At 37.5% G+C, this 20,990-nt stretch overlaps 1 protein-coding gene across 1 annotated transcript in view; it reads left to right on the forward strand.

Annotated features, from left to right (window-relative positions):
• LOC108697211 (PH and SEC7 domain-containing protein 1) overlaps positions 1-20,990 on the forward strand; it is a 115,158-nt gene that overhangs the window by 65,559 nt on the left and 28,609 nt on the right. Inside the window, exon 10 of the mRNA XM_018227127.2 lies at positions 9,894-9,937. Coding sequence (XP_018082616.1) covers positions 9,894-9,937 — 44 coding nt within the window. The remainder of the gene's footprint in view (positions 1-9,893; positions 9,938-20,990) is intronic.

Here is a 20,990-nt window from a genome sequence, read left to right on the forward strand (position 1 = left end):
ATTATTCCCTCAATGTACTACCTATGGATCCACAGCAGCATATTTACACTGTAAAGTCATCAATGTGGTATCAGAGTCTCTGGAGCTATTTTTGGGAAATTGGACAAGTTACCTGAGCCATGTGATCCTAGGAGGTTTATACAGGGCCCTCTTTACCTCCTGTATTGGTTATTATGTGTATGCAATATGTACGTTAAATGTATATAACCATCTACTTTCATCTCTGTACCTAAACAATGGCATTTCTTAAACACAGCAATGTAACTTATCAATTGCTCTTCCAGGATGCCAATTGGACATCTCTAATTTGATATCAAAAAGAAATAATGTAATTGTAATTGAAAGCTGATATTATTTACACATTACCTAGAATGGCAACGTGACTATGGTTGTTCACATCCTGCTGGTATTTTTGGATAATGTTAATATTTGTGGATAATGTACCTATAAATTCCTTTACAGGTGTCGGTAAATGTTATTTTTAAAGGCCCCTTTCAGCTTGCTCGATGGGAATCTATAATTGACTTGAGTTCCTCTGATCTTCCTATCTTAATAATACAGACGTAGATGTTAATTGTATTTCAGTGCTTTATCCCTGGGGTGCTGCATGATTAATCATTAGGTTGAACCAACTGCAATATACCACTAAATATTAAAAAAAAACATGAAATATAATGACAATATGGATATATATATATATATATATATATATATATATATATATATACAGAAATTACTTTTACAGATCATTACCATAGTAATAAGTAGATTTATGACCTGACACAGAGGTTAATGCCAGTCCACTTTAGCCCCTGCTCACAAGATACATTATATAAGAGTGTTTCAAAAGGGTACAAGTAATTTACATACATTTTACCAATTTGCACCTCCCAAATCCTTATCTTCCTTGCTTCTTCTTCAGTAATTTTGACACTGATTACAATGGGAGATGATAAACCCATAATTTAATTGTTAAATGTTTCAGTATTATTAGATAAATATATATTCAACTGATATGACACAGTTTGCTCTCGCTGTCCTGATTGATTAATTCATCATTGCTATATATGTTGGTAATTATTATGGATATAAGAGGTCAAGGTCACTTAAAATTGACTTACACAGGTAATAGGTGTTCTCAAGGCCTGTCATACAACATACCCCTGCAAACAAGTGCATAGTAGTGACTGAGTAGATGATGTTTGGGACATTCTGACTTGCAACTACATCAACCATGTATGCCCAAAATATGTTGTTTTCCTCATTAAAACTGCATGCTAATTTAGTTATTCCTGATGAATGTGTGGGGTCCAGCTCTCTTTCTGTTGCAGGTCACTGTGACCCAGTGGTGAATAACTCTAATTAATCTGAAATAAGTTGGCAAACTAACTCTTTAGATTTCAGTGTACAGACTCTCATATGTGTAACCAAAAATAATATTGTTGTTTTGTTATTATATAATTCTAAATCCATGAGTCAGGTAATATTAATTTTTTAGTATCAGTCCTTAAAATTCAAATTGTATGAAAAAAAAAAAAACCAACTATAATGTAGAATTGGAGAGCTGCTTGATTTGCCACTGTGGACCTTTTTCATTTTATCTGAACAGTTGTTTATTTTGAGCCTCACCTAATCCTTCAACATCAGTCTAAAGAATGTCATGGAAATGCTCATCCCTTTTCTACCCCCTCCTGTGTGGCACACAGAATCACATTGTATTGTACAGGTACAGTCTTTTCTATAGGCAGGAAAAAACAGCCCTTCCTATGATCTTTTGTTAATAAACAGTATACAAACACTAAGCTGTACCATTGAGAGAAGATTTGTAGGTAAAGCAAAGTTCTATATAGTATTGGCATTGTTACAGCCAGACCAAGTCATTATTCTGGATCCCTCTATCCCTGTCCTCTCTTTTCCTGAATAAAATAGCATCCCCCAACTGTACTTGCTTTATAATCTTATTTTTTTATTTTATTTTTCTTTACACTAAACAGTAGGGTAGATTCACTAACGGGCGAATTTTACACTTGAAAAAGAGCCTTGCAGCTCGAAACATATAGTGTGGTTAATAAAGGACACTTTAGCAGCAGCTTCCTGCACTTCTTGCTATCAGTAACCCTGAGCAACGTAACTAGAGGGGGGCGGGCCCTGGTGCGTGGCTCCCCTCCGTACGCAATTTTCAGACTGCGTTTTAGTGCTCGCACCCCCTGCTTCCCCAGTAGTTCCGCCAATGTTAACCCTACACGTCTTTCTCTGATTATATGCTCTGGATGATAGCAAGGGTGGAAGATACCTGAATATTAAACTACTAAAGGGATTCACTACACCAGTTCAAAGACTTTAGTAACGGGTGAATTTTCACCAGCGTCTGCTTCGCACACCTCACACCACTTTGCCAGTGGCTAATGGGATAAGACTACGCCAATTCACTAATAGTCGAAGTTTCGTCCTGGACGCCGAACGCTAGCAAATTTTCTCTAGCATTACTTCGCCAGTGCGAGCATTTCATAGCGAAGATGTGTAAGCAAATTGTCGTTTGCGCCTGAATTGGCGATGTCCCTGCGAATGTGATTTTTGGCCGCTAGCATTAGCCAATTTGCCCTTTAGTAAATCTGCCCCTAAGTATATTCCTAGTGGTGAAAATACTATATTAAATGCTTATAGTCTCTTTATTTCCCTGTCCTTTTCCATGACATGAACACAATAAAACCATCTTTTTGTAACTGTACATTTCTTATTAAATACTCAACCAACTACTGAATCTCTGAAAGTGTATACATCCTATTGCAATCCCCACTCTTCAAAATCTTAAAAGAATCCAGTCTCTTTGGAAAAGTCTAACGGCCTACTCCATGGGGTATATTTATCAGAGAATGAAGTTAGAGATCGCCACAGTCCTCTAGAGTGATATTCTGCCATTCTCCATTAATTTCTGTGGGATTTTTAAAAGAGTATTTATCAATGGGTGAAAGTGAAAGATCATCCTTTGAAAAATACACCTTTCAAAATCCCATATAAATGAATGGAGAGTGGCAGAATTTCACTCAGAAGACTGTAGCGATCTGTAAATTCAATCTTTGATAAATATACGCCCAAATCTGTAAGTGAATTAGCAACCTCCCTCACTTTAAAGAACCTATCCTTCATTCTCTAGACATAGAATATTTCACAACACACTCAAAATACTTGCTTCAAATGTCAGTGTTCAGCAGTTACTGTATTTATAGCGTTTGTAGTTGTGCCTGGAGGTTCATTGCACTCTAATATCGTCAAGGTCAATATCTGTATTATAAGGTTAATATTTTTACCCATATGCATACAGGTTATACCTTGTCATGTCACCATGTACAGCCATGAGCCAAATGTCTCAAAAACTCTGCCTACTATACAAAAAGCCCTGTCCTTTTCTGATCTGAGACTGACCCTGTAAAATGCTGCTTTTTACAGTATATCTGCAGCCTTATATTTATGGAGCTATGACACAAGCCGCTAGTACCTTGTTTACATGAACTACAGTTAAAATAAAGGCTACTTATATTGAAGAGATATTATCACAATATTACATCTGATCATAAATACAAGCCTATAAAAGTGTTTTTGTGCCAGTTTGCATAAAACAACATTGCTGCTTGGCATCCCAATTGTTTGTCTTTTTAAAACAATTCTATTCTTCTAAGCAGGTCCTTAGCATAGCTGGGAAATAGCTTCTCTGTGTTAAAGTATGCTCCTGGCAGTTCAGGAACTGGCCAAATTGTGTCAAGATTCTGAAGTCTAAAAGCTGAAGCACATATGTGCTCTGGGTTCTTTCTTTAGATTGGAACCTAGGTTAAGTAGGGCCTAGTAAGTGTTAGCATATGCTCTGTCATAGGCCACATACCGTAGGTTTGATAGGAATAGGGTTAGCAAGTGAGCAGGCTGAGCTCCACCAAAGGGATTTAGTAAGGGTTTGATTTCTTGATACACTACCCCAGAGTAGTGACCAAGAGTAGAAACATAGGGACTACTGTAGCATGCCTAGCTTCCACTTGAGGAGAACCCTGAAAGCTTGGTGTGCCATTGTGCCATTGAAATAGCCCTGTGCTTGATGACTGACCCTTATGGGTAATGCAATGGGTGCTTGAACATGTATGTGTTGTTCCAGTTTGCATAAAACAGCATCACTGCTTGACGATATTGTTTTTCTTGGTTTCCCCATTTTGGTTGGTTATAAAAATATATGATGTGTTATAGCGGGAATAAACACCCATGGAAATAGAAAAACTGTTTTGGCAAACAATTCTACAGTTCTTTAGTTACTATTTTACAATTACCTTATAAAATGAAAAACTGTGAAAACAGTTAATGGTGTTGAGGAGGTATCCTGAAAGTTCCTCATTATTAACATGCCATCAAGCATCTCAAGTCAAGTAGGTGATCATTTGCATCATTGGCATGTTTTTGGCAGTGGTGTAACTAAGCGCCAGGCCCCCCAGCAAAAAATCTTCAGAGGGGAGCGGTGCTCACCACCAGAACTTCCCATGGATACACTTTGCTGGCCTCTCTCATTTTCCTGCTCGCTTGCTAGCGATCAAGTGAATGTGCCTTGCTCCCTGTCAAGAAAGGGCTGATAGAGGGGAAGCAGACCCTGCTTTCTGGGCCCCCCTGTCCCCCAAACTACTGTGTGGTATGCTTCCTCTATTGTTACACCACTACTTTCTGCACTGCACTCATTTAAATTTTTATTAAAACGACATAGTCACTTTTTTTCACAGTTTTTTTCTTCATTTAACATATACTATATATCTGTATTAGAAAAGGTGATACATTTCCCTGTGACTGTTAGTCGTGTACTAGATACATAAAAGCAGCAGCGCTCTAGGGACTTGTTTTATGAACAGATACTGTATATTTGCACATCAATATTTTAAACCTCACTGGGGACTTTATTAAGACGCCATAATCCAATACAACTATGAATAAACAGACTGAGTTGAATTAGCATCTCCCTTAATTCAAGAAGTGATCCTTCATACTCCAGCCTTTCAGCATTTCACATAACATTCAAGATACTTGCTACATTGTCAATATTTCATAACAGATTTACCTTATTTTTAATAGATTTATAACATACATAGTTGTTCCTGGAGCTTAATTGTACTCCAATAACTTCAAGGTTGTAAGCAGGACTCTGTTTTCTTCTCTATTATAATGTTGATATTTTTAAACATATGAATACAGGTCATACCAGAAATGCACATCCATGCCCCCAATGTCTTAAAATTCCCACCCGCTTTTTGAAATGCTCTGTATCTTATCAGATCTGTGACTGCCCCACCAAAATAGTACGGTATTATAAATGGTAAATTTTGTTTGCATTGGCATCAGTGCACAATAATGACTTTTTGGACCATCATATAAATGAAGACAATAGTCACAGAAAAAAAAATCTGATTGTGTCCCTTTAGGTATTATTTTTTTACAAAAATTTGAATTTTTCGTGAAAAAAAAAAACCTAGAATTTTTTGAATTTATTATACCCTGAGTGAAGTGAAAGGTGGCTGAAAGGTGGAAGACTGAGCCGAGACAGGGACCTTGGGGTTTGTTCTCAGTTTGGGATACCAATCATAACATTATGTTTCCAATAAGGATTCATTATATCTTAATTGGGATCAAGTACAGGGTATTATTTTATTATTACAGAGAAAAGGGAAATAATTTTTCAAAATTCAGACTATTTGATTATAATGGAGTCTATGGGAGATGGTCTCTCCATAATTCTGGATACCAGGTTTCCTGAAAATGGATGCCATACCTGTATAAGGTTTTGCACGTAGGAGTCCTATCTAACTATAAATGGCAGGATAAAGACTTGTCTTCTTTCTGTTGTTACCCAAAATATACATTAGTAAACCCAGCATTGATATTTAGACTTTATGATACAATTTACATTGCCTTATGTTGCAGTATAAATTGGTTGGAACAATCAGCTTATTCATTGGGTTACGTTTGGAACAAATTTCAAGACTGCTGTTTTACAAAGTGTGGGGCAGGATGCAAAGTGAAAAAAACAGGCCTGAGGTTTTTGTAAATGAACCCTAATGCATTGATGATCAATGGGGTACAGTACACACACTTCCATTAGTTCTGGATGGGTATGTGAGATAACTACTGTAAGTACATGTGTGAAAGTGGTGATGTATAACATCTTTCATTATCAACAGGAAGACTTTTCCTATCAAAATGATTGATTATGGATACATTTGGCCTTGAGATGATTTGGTATGATTTTTTAGTCTTTAGAGATGCTATGCTCCAAGGCAAAAAACAGAAATGATGTATATACAGTACATTTAAAATACAAATTCTGCCTATGAAGCAATTAGCTCTATGCATGCAAAGCTTTGTTTCTAATGAATTTTGAGCCGCTATGGTACAGTATAGGACTTTTCATAGGTTGATTTATTACTTAATATGATACAGAGATATACCAACCCCACTTGTGATTTATTTCTGTGGTAAAATACAAGTGAATAAAGGTTTTCCAGCTTTACTAATTCCAGCCAGGACACTATGTGCAAGGCATTTGTATGTTCTCCCCGTGTCTGGGTATGTTTTCTCTGGGTACGCCGATTTCCTCCCACACGCCAAAAATATACAGCGAGTTAATAGGCTCCCGAAAAAATGATTCCTACTGTGTGTGAATGGGAGAGGGACCCTAGATTGTAAGCTCCACTGTGACAGGGACTGATGTGAATGATGTATAAGCCCTAAAAAATAAATAAACATCACTGAAAATATGCCCTATCCCCCTGTGATTTTTTAGAAAACAGAATTAATCTCAGTTTTTACAATTCTGTTTCTCTGTTTACACAATTTACAAATCGATACAAATATTGTACCTGCAAAAGAGAAAAAGAGCACAAATCACACAACAGTACATGCTGTGCCTTCTCATTCTCTAAGTGATAAGCCTGTTTTTGTATAGCAACAAAGCCATAAATGCAGTCCACCTCCCATTATTCTGCACTGGCAACAAACAACTGGAGAACTTTGGAATCTATGGTTGAGGAAGACCTCAGATGTGACATCCCTGTTATCCAGCATCATATCAAAGAAATTGCCTAGCAACACTATAGATGTGAACCCACAGAGCTTTATCCATCCCTACTGCTTTATCAAGCAGAGCTATTTTGCTCAAGAGCTATTTTTAAAATGCATCAGGTAGAACAGTATCACATGGCTTTTACAAATAAATAAAGATTATTTTTTGTTCTCAATGAACATGAAGGCAAGATGTCAGGCACGTGATAATAACATGAGAGAAAGATCATCTCTTTGTCGAAGAATAATGCAATTACCTGGATCCTGCATTGTAAGGTCAATGATTGAAAGTGCATGGGAAATGGAAGCAGACAAACTGAAATGACATTCAAGCAGTCTCTATCTAGTCGTTCCTTCAGCCCATTCTTCCAGAAAAGGAATGTGCTATTGTGTCCCAATTTTACACTCCCTCTCCGAAAATGAATTGATGACTCCAATAATTTTCAGGTTATTGAAAGTTTAAATGTCATCTGTAGCTTTTCATCTGAAAGGGAGGAATGTTACAGTATATGTGCACCTTTCCTCCTGTTTAGTTCTCAAACTACAAATGGTTGCAGCCTGGGGCTGGGTGATTGCTTTTCCTATCAGTGAAAGAAATATACATTCAGCCAAACTGAAATGAAGGAATTTGAGCTACGTCATGAGCACACACTAATATTTGCACTTTCCATATGCCTAACTTTGTAGCAGTGGTACTTTGTGCACCAATAAAGTAATAAAACTCTATAATAGAGTTTTCTCAAACTGTTATCCTGAGTATATACTATAGAAGAACCAGATTTACTAAAGTCAAGTGGTACAGAAGACTTTGCCCAAAAAATGTCAGTGGCTGACACAGGAAATTGTTATTAAACAACTTTATATATGAATATATATTATATATCTTTTCCCCCGCTGGATGTGTAGGCTAATACAGCCCACGCTCCAGTTGGAGGAAACAATAGTTAATTTTTAAAAAGCTCTCTGCAAGCACTATGTCACCTGTTCCAAAAAGAACATTCAGTAACAAAATGCCAAAAATTAAAATGTAATGAGTTTGATCTTTCCTCTGTATGTGAATTGATTTTCTTGTAAAACCAGACTTAATTTATGGACTGTAGCTGTAGCAGTATGGTAATATAACTGACAAAACGACAATTTCCTTTTTCTGCATTCTTCGCATATTGCCAATGCACACTGTATGCGTGTGTGTTCCCAAGAATTGTGTTTATTTTTGCTATTTGCATGGAATCGATCAGCCTAAATCAATATACACTTGGGACAGAAAACCTATATTCTTTGCATTACTGTGACTGCATTGATTTCCTTGACTGAACAAGTGCAAAAAATGTTAAAACATAAATAAACCCAACTGTAAACAAACAGAAATTGATTTAGGTCAAAGATTTAACACCGTTTTAGTTACTTGGTAGGCTGGAACCAATTTTACGCTCCTGGGGAAGTATCTGCTTGCATTTGAAGGATGTTTGAGTCATAGACGATCAAGGCAGTAAAAGTCCTTAGTTCAGGTATATCAGTTTCATTAATAAGAGTGGCTGTGTTAGGCATATAGAGCAAGCATATGTATTAAACACATTTTATTGAAATCATGAAAATTTCATTGTTTATTGATCATATTATGCACATGATTATTGTTTACAATTAACTGCCTTTTGGATTAGCAATTTATGGTTGCTAGTTATTTAGCTGCAATTTTATTCACTTTAGTGCAACACAAATTTTAGGTTATTAAGTCTCTACATTCTTTCATTTATAAGGGCCAATTTATCAAGGGTCGAATTTCGAAGAACAAAAAACTTTGTAATTCAACCATCGAATTAAAAAACTTGGAATTCGAATATCGAATTCGAAGTTTTTTCAGCAAATTTGGCAATCCTGCAATCGAATAAAAATCGTTCGTTCGAGCGATTTTAGCGTACGATCGAAGGATTTTTATTCGATGTGTAAAGACTATGGGGCAGATTTGTCAAGGGTCGAATTTCGAAGTACAAAAAACTTCGAAGTTCGACCATCGAATTAAAAAACTCATTTGAAAATAAAAATCATTGAACGATTCAAGCAATTTTAGCGATCGTTCGAAGGATTTTTATTCGATGTGTAAAGACTTAGAAAAATGTTGTAGAAGGTCCCCATAGGCTAACATAGCACTTCGGCAGGTTTAATTTGCGAAGTATTGAAGTCTAAGTTTGTTAAAGAGACAGTACTTCGATTATTGAATGGGCGAATAGTCTAACGATTTTTACTTCGAATCGAAGTAAATTTGAAGTCGTAGTATACTATTTGATGGTCGAAGTATCCAAAAAATTACTTTGAATTTAGAATTTTTTTACTTCGAAAATTCCCTCGAATTCACTTCGACCCTTAGTAAATCTGCCCCTTAGAAACATGTTGTAGAAGGTCCCCATAGGCTAACATAGCACTACGGCAGGTTTAATATGGCGAAGTATTGAAGTCAAAGTTTTTTTAAAGAGACAGTACTTTGATTATCGAATGGTCGAATATTTTTACTTCGAATCGAAGTTGAAGTAAATTCGAAGTCGCAGTATCCTATTCGATGATCGAAGTATCCAAAAAATTACTTCGAATTTCGATTTTTTTTTACTTCGAAAATTCCCTCTAATTCACTTCAAGCCTTAGTAAATCTGCCCCTAAGTATCACCTACAACTTCTTACATGTACATTCTTCTTACACAAGATCTTTTCAGCATTTTTTAGCATTTTGATTTACAGTATAAGCCAGTTTATTTGTGGTAGAGTAAATCAATACATTATCAGGGTCATGTATTAACACATTGTGTTTCTGTTTTCTTAAGGCCTTATACAGCTCCATTAAGAATGAGAAGTTACAGTGGACAATGTAAGTAAAATCATATAAAGTTTACTGTTTTGTTGATACTCAGTAATTGTATTCAAGCCTTTATGCAGTCATGATGGGTACTGTTACTTGCCAGGATTGGTCAGTGAAAACTTCTTGCATTTCTATAGGCCATAAGCAAACACAGCCTTCATGTGTTGGTAACATTTATACATTTTAAAAAATATAGTTTCAATGTCATATAAAATCTGTTGTTAAAACAATATATGCTTTGTTGGAAATACACCTAATTGCATACAACTATTGGCCAGTAACTAGAATAATTAAGGAATGCTTTCCAGTTTTCATCTATGCGTTTTAGTAACAATGCAATTTCCATCCAGTATCTTTTTCTTTCTCTATGCCAAGTTGTTTTCTCAAGAACCCTTCTGCAAGTGTATGAATTCTTATTTCATCCATTTATCATATCATAACTTTTTTTTTACCTATGTGTGTTTGAAGAGAAATAATTAGGTCTTTGATTCTTGTTTTCCAAGTGTCTGTCTTCTGATTGCTTGATTGCAGTTACTTTCATAAGGGTATGGAACATTGAAATTAGAATTCTTGTTTCAGGTTCTTTTTATAAGCATGAGTTCAAGTTTCATTACTTTGGTTTTTTTAATTTTTATCTGACCCATTTTTTGGTAACAGTTTCTGTCTAATTCCTTTCTGTATACATTACATTGAAGCTTTCCAACTATATGGTCCCATTCTAATGACATTTTTCATGTATTTTTAAAGTTTCTCATCACATCAGGTGATATAATGTAGCCCCATCTGTTTCTTTAGAGGGCGCTGGGCAGCCACCTTTTCTGCCTACCTCTAGTCCACGTTCACCACCCTCTGTCGCTCTCCTCTTCCTTTCCTTTGCTAAGCACATACACGGTCGTGGTCAGGTGCACACAGTCAGGTGTACATCCACAGGGAGAGTGCGGTGGCCGGTCAGGTTGCCTAGAGCACCTGGTTGACTTGGCCTGGCCCTGGTTCTTTGCTCATACATATTCAAAGCTTCTTTTTACTATGCTACAACTGTCTTTATATATAAAGGGTGTCTACGTGGACAATGTCTTCCAAACATGATGGTGACCTTTTCATTTATATTGCACCATATGAGCTAGAACTGGTGCTCACAGATTATGCACATGTCCCTCTCATAATGCGATAGAACTGTAAAAACGGAAACCGTGCAGCCGCGTTAATGCCTATGCACAGGTACTGGCAAACCGGACGCCGTGCAGGTGCAATACTTCTAAGTCATCCTGAACAAGACATACAATCTAGAGCACGACCAGAAATGACGCAAAACAACTGCTCGACCACGAGGGAAGCCAATGGAAGGCTATTTAAAGCCTCTCCAGACGCAGCATCATCACCTATGCCCCTGAAGAAACCAGTGTACTGGCGAAACGCGTAGGGCTGCATAGGTGGATGGTGGGGGACCTAGCTCCTCTCTGTTCCCTGCATAGACAGGTAGAATTGGGGATAAGGAAGGGAGGGGGAGCGGGCTATTTAAACTTAGCCACGTTGGCATGTTTACTTTAATACCTGCCTTTGTATGTAGAACGGCATGGCCTGAAACGTTGCGTTGATGCCCAAAGCAAATAAAGGTTTTTTAAACACTAAAGGATCACAGTCTGGTGCTGTTCTACATACAAAGGCTGTCGTGATATCAGTGGAAAGTGGCCACTGAGGAACGTGCACCAAGTCTCTATAGAGATAATCGTTGTGCTGACTACTTTTCCAAGATACTTTAATACCTGCAACCAAGAGCAGTTCCTGCATACCCGCACTGTCCACCCATATGCTAGTTTTAAGTGAATGTTTTTTAAGGCTAGAGTCCTGCACTGCTCACACAGCAGTGTTTTGTTTCTACTTAGTGTGGTGTGCTGTGTGGGCATGGCCCAGTGTTTTTTATTGGTCTTATTTAAAAGTTACGTTTTAACTCACAACTTTCTGTAACTTTATGATTCTATTTGATAGTTGGAGCCTGAACTGGTTTGCTAGTGAGTGCAGGAGAAGGGACCTAATAACTTGGGAACCATAACTCCTCACTTTACAATGTTCTTTTTGTTGAATGTTTATATTGTACCATCTCAAAGTTGCTCAGGCCAGAAATTCTCCAAATCACGCTCTGATCCCATTGGTTGATGTGGAGTGCAAGGGGCATAGTAATAATGATGCCTACAGGTAGTGTTTTTTAAGTTTTATTTGCAGAAAAGAATACATGAAGCAAACATGAATGCTTCTGAAGAAGAGGGCATCATCTTGTTGGGCCTCAGGAGTGTTCTAATTTATCTCTACATAAGAAAAATATGCATTTCTTGGAGTTTCTGAGCTGAGTGGAAGCCGTTAGGCAGGAGTTAAAAAAGCAATTCCTTTCCAGATGCCATAGCTGATGAACTACAAAGCTAAATAGTATTCGTAAATGCCTATTTGGCAACCTTAATGCCATTTCGATTTTACAGAATCATTACTGTGTTTATGTTCCTGCACTTCCATTAATGGAACAGATGGTGAATTTTATTCTTGCTAATGTTGAGCTAAGGAACTTTTCTCATGTCTTGTATTGGGATAGTCCAACTGGCTTCAGCTATTTTTAAACTTCTGTTGCAAATGTGTGGAGAACCACACATTGCTCTTTTTAATTTTCTATTTTGGTAAATATTTTTTTTTGCATGTTAAATTTCATTTTTGGGATCTGTAGTTTTTGTAAAATGACATTTATTTTGTAAATTAGAGAGAACTTATATTTGCTATGCATGCAAATGTCTAGCTTTGCCTGATAATCATTTCTAAGGATTTTATTGTTAAAATAAAGTGATATTTAAAAGTTGAGGTTGAAAATAGGGGTATGCCTATAAATATAAAACCTTTTCTAACATAAAACTATATTCTAGCTGCTCCAGAAAAAGGTTATGAACCCCATCTGGGGCTGTCACCAATTTGCTTCAACAGAAAAGAAATATTTCCTAAAAGTACCCGTATCTCTTAGCAATATTTAAATAAATAAATATAGGGTAAAGGAACATTTCAGGCATTACTGAGCACTTAAAGGTGTGATAAAGGACCCAGTAGGGCCTGAAAAGTGTTACTTTGTATGTGCATTTTATAAAAACATCAGCATCGGTGCTGCTGGATATAACTGTACAACATTTTTGTCATTTCATTCATCCTACTTTAGATCTAAAACAATGAAGAGGTGTTTGGACTGGGCCCTTTTAGCTGTATCTAGACATTAGCCGCTAATTTCAACATAACCGTTTTTTAGACTGCATTGCATTGGAAAAATATTTTAATTGCATCGTATAACATTCTAGTTACTTTCCTACATATATTGCCTTAGCATTTTGGATTTTACATTATTTTCACCTAAGAGCACTCATCCCATTTCAGTGCACCACCTGCATTGCTAGAAACCATTAACATACTAAAAGTTTTCTTTTCTGGAAGCTCCACAACAAGGCACTTTTAATAAGTATGTCCATAAATCTGTTGATGTGTACAGTGTAGCCACAACTGTACTGTACATTTAGGGAACTCTGTCAAATCAGTACAGAGGAGCAAAAAGCCCTGTGTACCTCTGTTACTGCAGGAACAAATGTACATTTGCCCCATTGAGTTATTGGTAATTTATTCTCTTCTATCAAAACCGCAGCCTAATGTTATGGCACTAAATTAAGTGTCTATAGGTGCAGCAAGCAGATAGTGGCTGGTACTAAGTATTAGGTTAATTTAATGTTATAGATATACCACACACCCAGAAATTCACTCACTCTGCAGTAGTGGTGCTGGTTCTCCGTTGACCCGGCACGGTCCCACAGCAACAGCAACATTTTATTCACGGATCCGCACACACACAATTCTCTGCAGTGGGGAAATTGCCCCTTCTTTATTTGTTTATATCTCCACCAATATCTCGGGGGGTACAACCTCCCTTCATCAGGATATAGTTCTAAAGGTGACAAAACACCTTTATAGATGTGACCCCGCCTCTTCCCTCAAACTCACATAATCACATGTGTCCCATATTATAATTAACCCCTTCTTAAAATACATTGTTTTCCATTATAAAAACCTTTATAAATAGTGAATAAATAGTGAATAAAAGTCCATTATTCCAAGTTCCCAATATGTGTTTAGAAAAGTCTGAAACTGAATATTAGGTTAAGGCATATATGCTAACTATAGGTTTCCCTTTTGCCTAAATGCACTCTACCTTGCACCTACAATAAAATAGGAACAAGTGAAAAATTGATGCAGCGTTTTAGGCAAGTAGGCATAAGCTTTTATTGTATCCAAGTGGAATCTATGACTGTTTCATGGGTGGAACTCATCACTGTCAATTCTAACTTCACTCTCCTAGTTACCTATGAACTCCTAAGTACTTGCATCACAGCTGGACTCTGTTTTGACGCCATTCATTATAGGTACTTCTTTCCAAAGTGGCTCCTTGTATATTCAGTTGATGCCACTGTATTTGTCTGGACCCTGTTCCAAAGAGCGTTCAAGTGCACCTGTCAATGCTAGGGCACCTCAAACAATGCTGGTAGCTCCTGGGTTCCCACAATACCTGCTTCAATAAACAGTAGGTATCATTTGGGTGTTGGGATGATGTAGGTTACACTCTGAGCAAAACCAATTCTCTTTACGCTAACTTTTTAATGGAAAAAGAACCTTCCTATGGCCCATTGGCATGAGGAATACACATTTTTGTAGTTTCCACATGATAATAGTATAGCTTTATTTTTTTCTTGTAGCTGTACTTTGATGACTTTAAGAACACAGTGAGCTGCATAACAAATTCACTTTTGTAGAAGAATAATGCAACAGCTGACTAAACATTAAAGAGATTTACTGTGACATAGCAGGCTCTAATATATATCACATCAGTTGTGCGGAGTTCATTAATGCTGAGGTGGCAATGATGCTTTAAGGCCATATAAAAATATGTATTCCTGAGTTGCAATGTTCTGCTTTACTGTCAAGAACTGTCAGGTCAGTGCAGCCAGGCGTTGAATAGGTTTTATGACATTTAAGGTGACTATAGACATCCTGCCAAGAAAAAAAGACTAAAGGGTTTTGTAGTATGGTCACAGCAAGAAAACATGTCCACCAGATGGCTTTGCACTTCCACCAGCCATAAGGGCAGCCTAAAATAAACATATTACATCCAACCTGGACCACAGAGTGCCAGAAAATGAGTATTTGATTGTCAGTGGCTTGTGAAAACCTAACAGTGCCTAAATAAATGCTTTGTTTTTCTGTTTCATAGGATTCTCAATACTTTTGGGCTGTTTGCGTTGGTTTTTGTGCGATAATCTGATAAATTAAAATTTTGCGTGCCACAACACGATAAAATTTAGTTTTTGGAGTGACGATTCGAAAGAGTAGCACAATTTGAATTGACGCTCGATTTTGCACCGATTTTATTCAGAATAATTATTGGTAAATTAAGGGCATTCGGGTTTGGGAGTTTGGTTGAGTTTCAGTTAATATGCCCCCAAGACTTTATATATATATATATATATATATATATATATATATATATATATATATATATATATATATATATATATATATATATATATATATATATATATATATATGTGTAGTCTAGATATAAACAAAAGTTCTTTCTTTTCATGCAGTAATATTTGGTTTAATTTGGCAATGAAAAACTTGCTTCCTTTAACTCTTTGTGTGCTGGGGCTCGTTGTATCTTACATAAATGTTACATTGTAATTTAGCTTGAAAAAGACACCTGTCCATTTTTTTAAACTTTTGTCTGAATGAAAACCCCCATCTGAAGCCTCTTCAATTTGCCTTATATTTTGACCAGTCCCTGGCACACCACTAAAAACCCTTCTCCAAGTATAAAATGTCCCATGGACAGCCACCCTCTGTATATGGCCAGATTTCTTTCCATGCATTACTAAGACCAACCGGCCTTGGTCTAGAAAGCAGTTATTTATATGGTACTGTATTTAGTAAAATCCAAGTAGATCACATCTACTGCAGCCCCATTGCCAAGTTCCTATTTACTTCATCATAAAAATCCTTCCTTCAAAAACACGTGCTGATTGCTACTTATAATGCAGATAGACAACACTTGGCATGGAATAGATAAAAGAGTTCAAGGAAATACAATTCTATTGCTAACAGTACATATTTATTCTCATGACACAGCAGATGTTTGTTCCACCAGCAGAAATATATTGAATGGTAGCCACCTCTCCCCAGTGGGAACGGGCAGATTTCCCAAAAACACAAACTAATATTTGTATATTCAGTCAAAAATCATTCACCAAACATGACAGCTGGTTGCATTCATTTTGATGAGGCAGCCAGAGTTGGCGATTCTCCTCTGGTAGAAATACACCGGTAAAGCAATCGCCTATTAGGCCATGGGCTTATTGAATAGTCATGGTTAGGTCAATCCCATTTTAAATGGTTATTTCACCTCTAATATGTTACAGAATGGCAAATTCTACTTAACTCAATTTATCACTTTAACACAACTCAACTTATCAATTGTTCTTCACTGTTTATTTTTTTTATAGTTTTTGAATTACTTGCCTGTTTCTTCTCACTCTTTCCAGCTTTCAAAAGGCTGTCACTGACCCCTTCTAAAAAAAATGCCATTATTGTTATTGCTGCTTTTATACTCATCTTTCTATTCAGGCCTCTCCTATTCATATTCTTAGTTATTCAGATCAGTGCATGGTTTCTACCAGGGTCGGACTCTCCCGTTGGGACGCCGGGAAAAAACCCGGTGGGCCCGACCCTTAATGGGCCCCTGCCAGGCCAGGCCCCTCTCCCGATCGCATTCAACAAAAAAAAAGTTTTTTTAGTCGCCGTGCAGCACCATCTGCACATGCAAGTGGCGCCACTCATGCAGGCGTTGAACGCCAGCAATCATGGAGGTACCGTCAAGAAAGTGGGCCCGGCCCCCCCAGTCTGACCCTGGTTGCTACAGTAATCTGGACCCTAGCAACCAGATTGCTGAAACTGCAAACTGGAGAGCTGCTGAATAAAAAGCTAAATAACCACAAATAATAAAAATTTTTACCTGTGATAGCATCCGTTTCCGACGTGCTGAGATGAATCGCAGGCATCACGTTGGATGCGCCGATTCTAAGGCAATAGGAATTGTGGACGTTGTCACTGCATGCATCCGATATGACACGACTGTCTGATGCGAATGCTGCATGTTGTATCTTCATCCGACAATCGTGTCGTGACGTGTCAGATGCACGCAGCGACAACGTCTGACATTTTCCTATTACTTACCTTAGATTCAGCGCATCGGCGTGAGGTGATTCATCTCAGCGAGTTGGAACGGATGCTTTCGCAGATAAAAGCTCTCGTGTAGTTCTGCCCTAAAGCTCTTTACTGCCAACAGAGGGTAATTCTATCCTATAAACACGACATGGCCACTGAATAAACAAATACTGGACTCGTGGTTCCAGTGTCTTTCATTGCATAAAAGTAGATGTTCACTTTTTTTTTTTTCAAACTTGTTTTTATCGTCACATAATAGTTACAAGGCCAAAAGCATGAAAAGAAAAGATTCACATTAAAACCGTAACAATATGCAAATGCAGTAGAAGTAGCATATCCAAAACAGCGATAACAAAATAAACTAAACTAATAGCTCAGACAAAAGATTAGAGAGAGCAAGATAGAGACCCTATATAGGGTTGGAGGAGTAAGAACTTAATAACCTGTTAGTAAGATGAGTCCCTGGGGGCGAGTGATCGGAAGGGCGTTGAACTGGTCGATGTCCTCTGAGATATTGGGACGATTCCAGAACCATCGGATTCCCCGTGAGTATCACTGTATCGTACCATGGTGTATAACGGAATGCGTGTATCGTAAGAGACCTAAGTAATGCTGGCAAAGATTCAATATATTTTGACCATGTCGTAAAAAATTTATCAGTATTTTGTTCCTTGTTTATCATGGTTTCCAGCCAATCCATGTGAAAGATAAAGTGTAGTTTCTGTTTTACTACAATCAAGGTGGTGCTTTTTTTAAAAGTATTTAAAAATAGGCAGTTAAAAACATGTCATGCCTTGTCATGAGGTGATATTTTCACATGTTATCTTTTTTAGAAGTGGCAAATTATAGGTAATTTGCAAAGTAGACAACAGATTGGCCCGGTGCACAGAATTAAAACAGTAAAGACATAAAGCTCAGCCAAGGTGACCCCATTCTGAAAAAATGTTTGTCTAAACTCAAATCCTCCACCGTTGAGATGCTGAAATAACATTATATTCCTTTGTATTGAGCTTTAATATTTTATTTAAATTTAAGAAAAAGTAGATTGCTTTTCAATATGAGCTCAAAGTGAATCAGTGCAGACAACAGGCAAATGCTTGCTAGGAGAAAAGGCTTAGGAGAAAGGCCCAAGTTTCTTGTTGAACAAATATTTACATGCATTCGTAATCTTACTAGCAGTGTTCTGTGCTCTATTGGAACATGTTCTAGAGTTGCACTATGTTTAATGTGGTTTGACAATGGGTGTGTGTGTGTATACTATATACTAGTACTTTAAGTAGTGTACAATTAGGGGCAGATTTATTAAAGGGTTTGTTCACCTTTGAGCTAACTTTGCATAGTATAATGTAGAGAGTGATATTCCCGGAAAATGTGCAATAGGTTCTCATTTTTTATTATTTGTTGTTTTTGAGATATTTAGCATTTTATTCAGTATCTCTCCAGTTAGCAATTTCAGCAATCTAGTTGCTAAGGTCAAAATTCCCCGAGCAACCATGCATTGTTTTGAATGAGAGACTGGAATATGAATAGGGTAGGGTCTAAATATAAAGACGAGTAATACAAATTAGTAAAAACAATACATTTGTAGCCTTACAGAGCTTGTTTCTTTAGATGGGGTCAGTGACCCCATTTAAAAGCAGGAAAGAATCAGAAGAAAAGGACTATTAATTAAAAAGCTATAAAAATCAACAGTGAAGACCAATTCAAAAGCTGCTTAAAACTAGCCATTCTATAACATACTAAAAGTTACCTTAGAGGTGAACCACCCCTTTCAGGATTGAATATTAAATTGGTCAAAACTCACAAATTCGAATTTGGAATGATTCAAACTCAATTAGAATTTGAATTTCGAGATTTATCAAACCTTGACCCTTGGAACAATTCAAATTTAACTATTCGCCACCTAAAACCTGCCGAGTTCATGTCGAAGTCAATGGCGGGGGTCCAGAGACCCAGTGGCGGAACTACCGGGGGAGCAGGGGTTGCGAGCGGGCCAGGGCCCGCACCCCCTCAGCCGACCAGTTCCGGGTGTACGGAGGGGGGCGGGGGGCCCGGCTGCGCGTCCTGCGCCAGGGCCCGCCCCCTCTAGTTACGTTTCTGCAGAGACCCATTTGAAGATGTTAATAGCTTTCCTGACATTCAAGTAGGGATGCAACGAATCCAGGATTCGGTTTGGGATTCAGTCAGGCTTCTGCCTTTTTCAGCAGGATTCGGATTCGGTCGAATCCTTCTGCCCAGCCGAACTGAAGCCGAATCCTAATTTGCATATGCAAATGGTCGAGGAGGAAAATTGCTTGATTTTTGTCAGAAAACAAGGAAGTAACAAATGGTTTCCCCATCCCACCCCTAATTTGCATATGCAAATTAGGGTTCGGTATTCGGCCAAATCTTTTGTGAAGGATTCAGGGGTTCGGCCAAATCCAAAATAGTGGATTCGGTGCATCCCCACATTCAAGGTTTTTTCAGAGAAAAAACTCGATTCGAGTACAGTCGAATTCGATTCGAATTTTTGAGTTGGTATATTAGACGTTTGAATTTTTTGAATTTCGAGTATATTCAAATTTATTAGAGTGAAAAAAAATCGAAAATCGAAAATCGAAATTCGACCTTTGATAAATCTGCCCATAAGTGCATATATACACAGTGGTGTAACTAGTGTGTGTGTCGCCCCCCCCCCAAAAAAAAGCAATCGCTGCTACCCTCCCGCCTACTGTCCTTCATTGACGGCCAATCTCTTTCCTCCCTCTTTCCCTGGAGTCCTCGCGTAAAAGTAGGAGAGCAGCTGGGGAGGAAACGATTCTTTAGAACTATAGTGGAATGGAAGTCTGTGGTCCAGGTCCCCCTATTCCCTGGGCCTCCGTGGTCACAGGTCTGCTTCTTCTATAGTTACACCACTGTATATACACCCAATATAAATATTACTCACAGGAGTGTAGAATGGTAAATACATTATGAAGAACTATTTGAGGACGTTGCATAGAATTTAATATACAAATTAATTCATGTGTCTTAATGCTTTATGAGTCGGTAAGGACTTCTTTTCAAACACTAAAAGACTCATCCTTTGATAAATCTCGCTTTGTATTCACCTAAAATGTTCTGAGTCAGTCTCCATTGTTAGATAGGATGGGTTCATTCATGTTTATTTAGCAAATTCTTTATGTAGAACAAAGACACATTAAAAGCACATTGAATGTAAAATTATTATGGGCTGTGTATTTTTAATGCCAATTGACAATGCTCTTTAATAAGTGATGGCAATGTAGCTCAACCTCTACAGCTTTTATTCTCGAGATATGCAAGGAATAATGTAATAATAATGTAGCTATTTCAACTGTATTTTGTAACCCTTTCAAGCCACTCATTGTTAAGAACGTCCGACTGTCTGTATGTTCTTAAATAACATGGCTCCACCAAATAACTAGTTTGATGGCACATAGTATAACTGAGTGAGGTAACATAACCCTCAGATCTATGAAGCATCTTATATAAAAATATTTGTACATAATTAAAAAGCCGCAGTGGCCCACCTTGTGTTGTTGAAACAGAGCTTGGATATGGATTGGTAGAAGGCCAAATTTGGTCTACCATGCTCTATAGCACCTACTGTCCAATGTTTACCATATAGTGATCCAATTTGCTTTAATATTACTATTCGTTGGCTTGATTATTCCATAAAGTCTGTTGTCGGGCAGGAGCATAAAAAAACAGCAACCAGCCCAAGGTCTCCAGTTGGAAAACATTGCTCTACATTAGGGACTCCCAAACTTTTTTA

This window comes from Xenopus laevis, chromosome 7S, assembly GCF_017654675.1.
Source record: "Xenopus laevis strain J_2021 chromosome 7S, Xenopus_laevis_v10.1, whole genome shotgun sequence".
NCBI lineage: Eukaryota > Metazoa > Chordata > Amphibia > Anura > Pipidae > Xenopus > Xenopus laevis.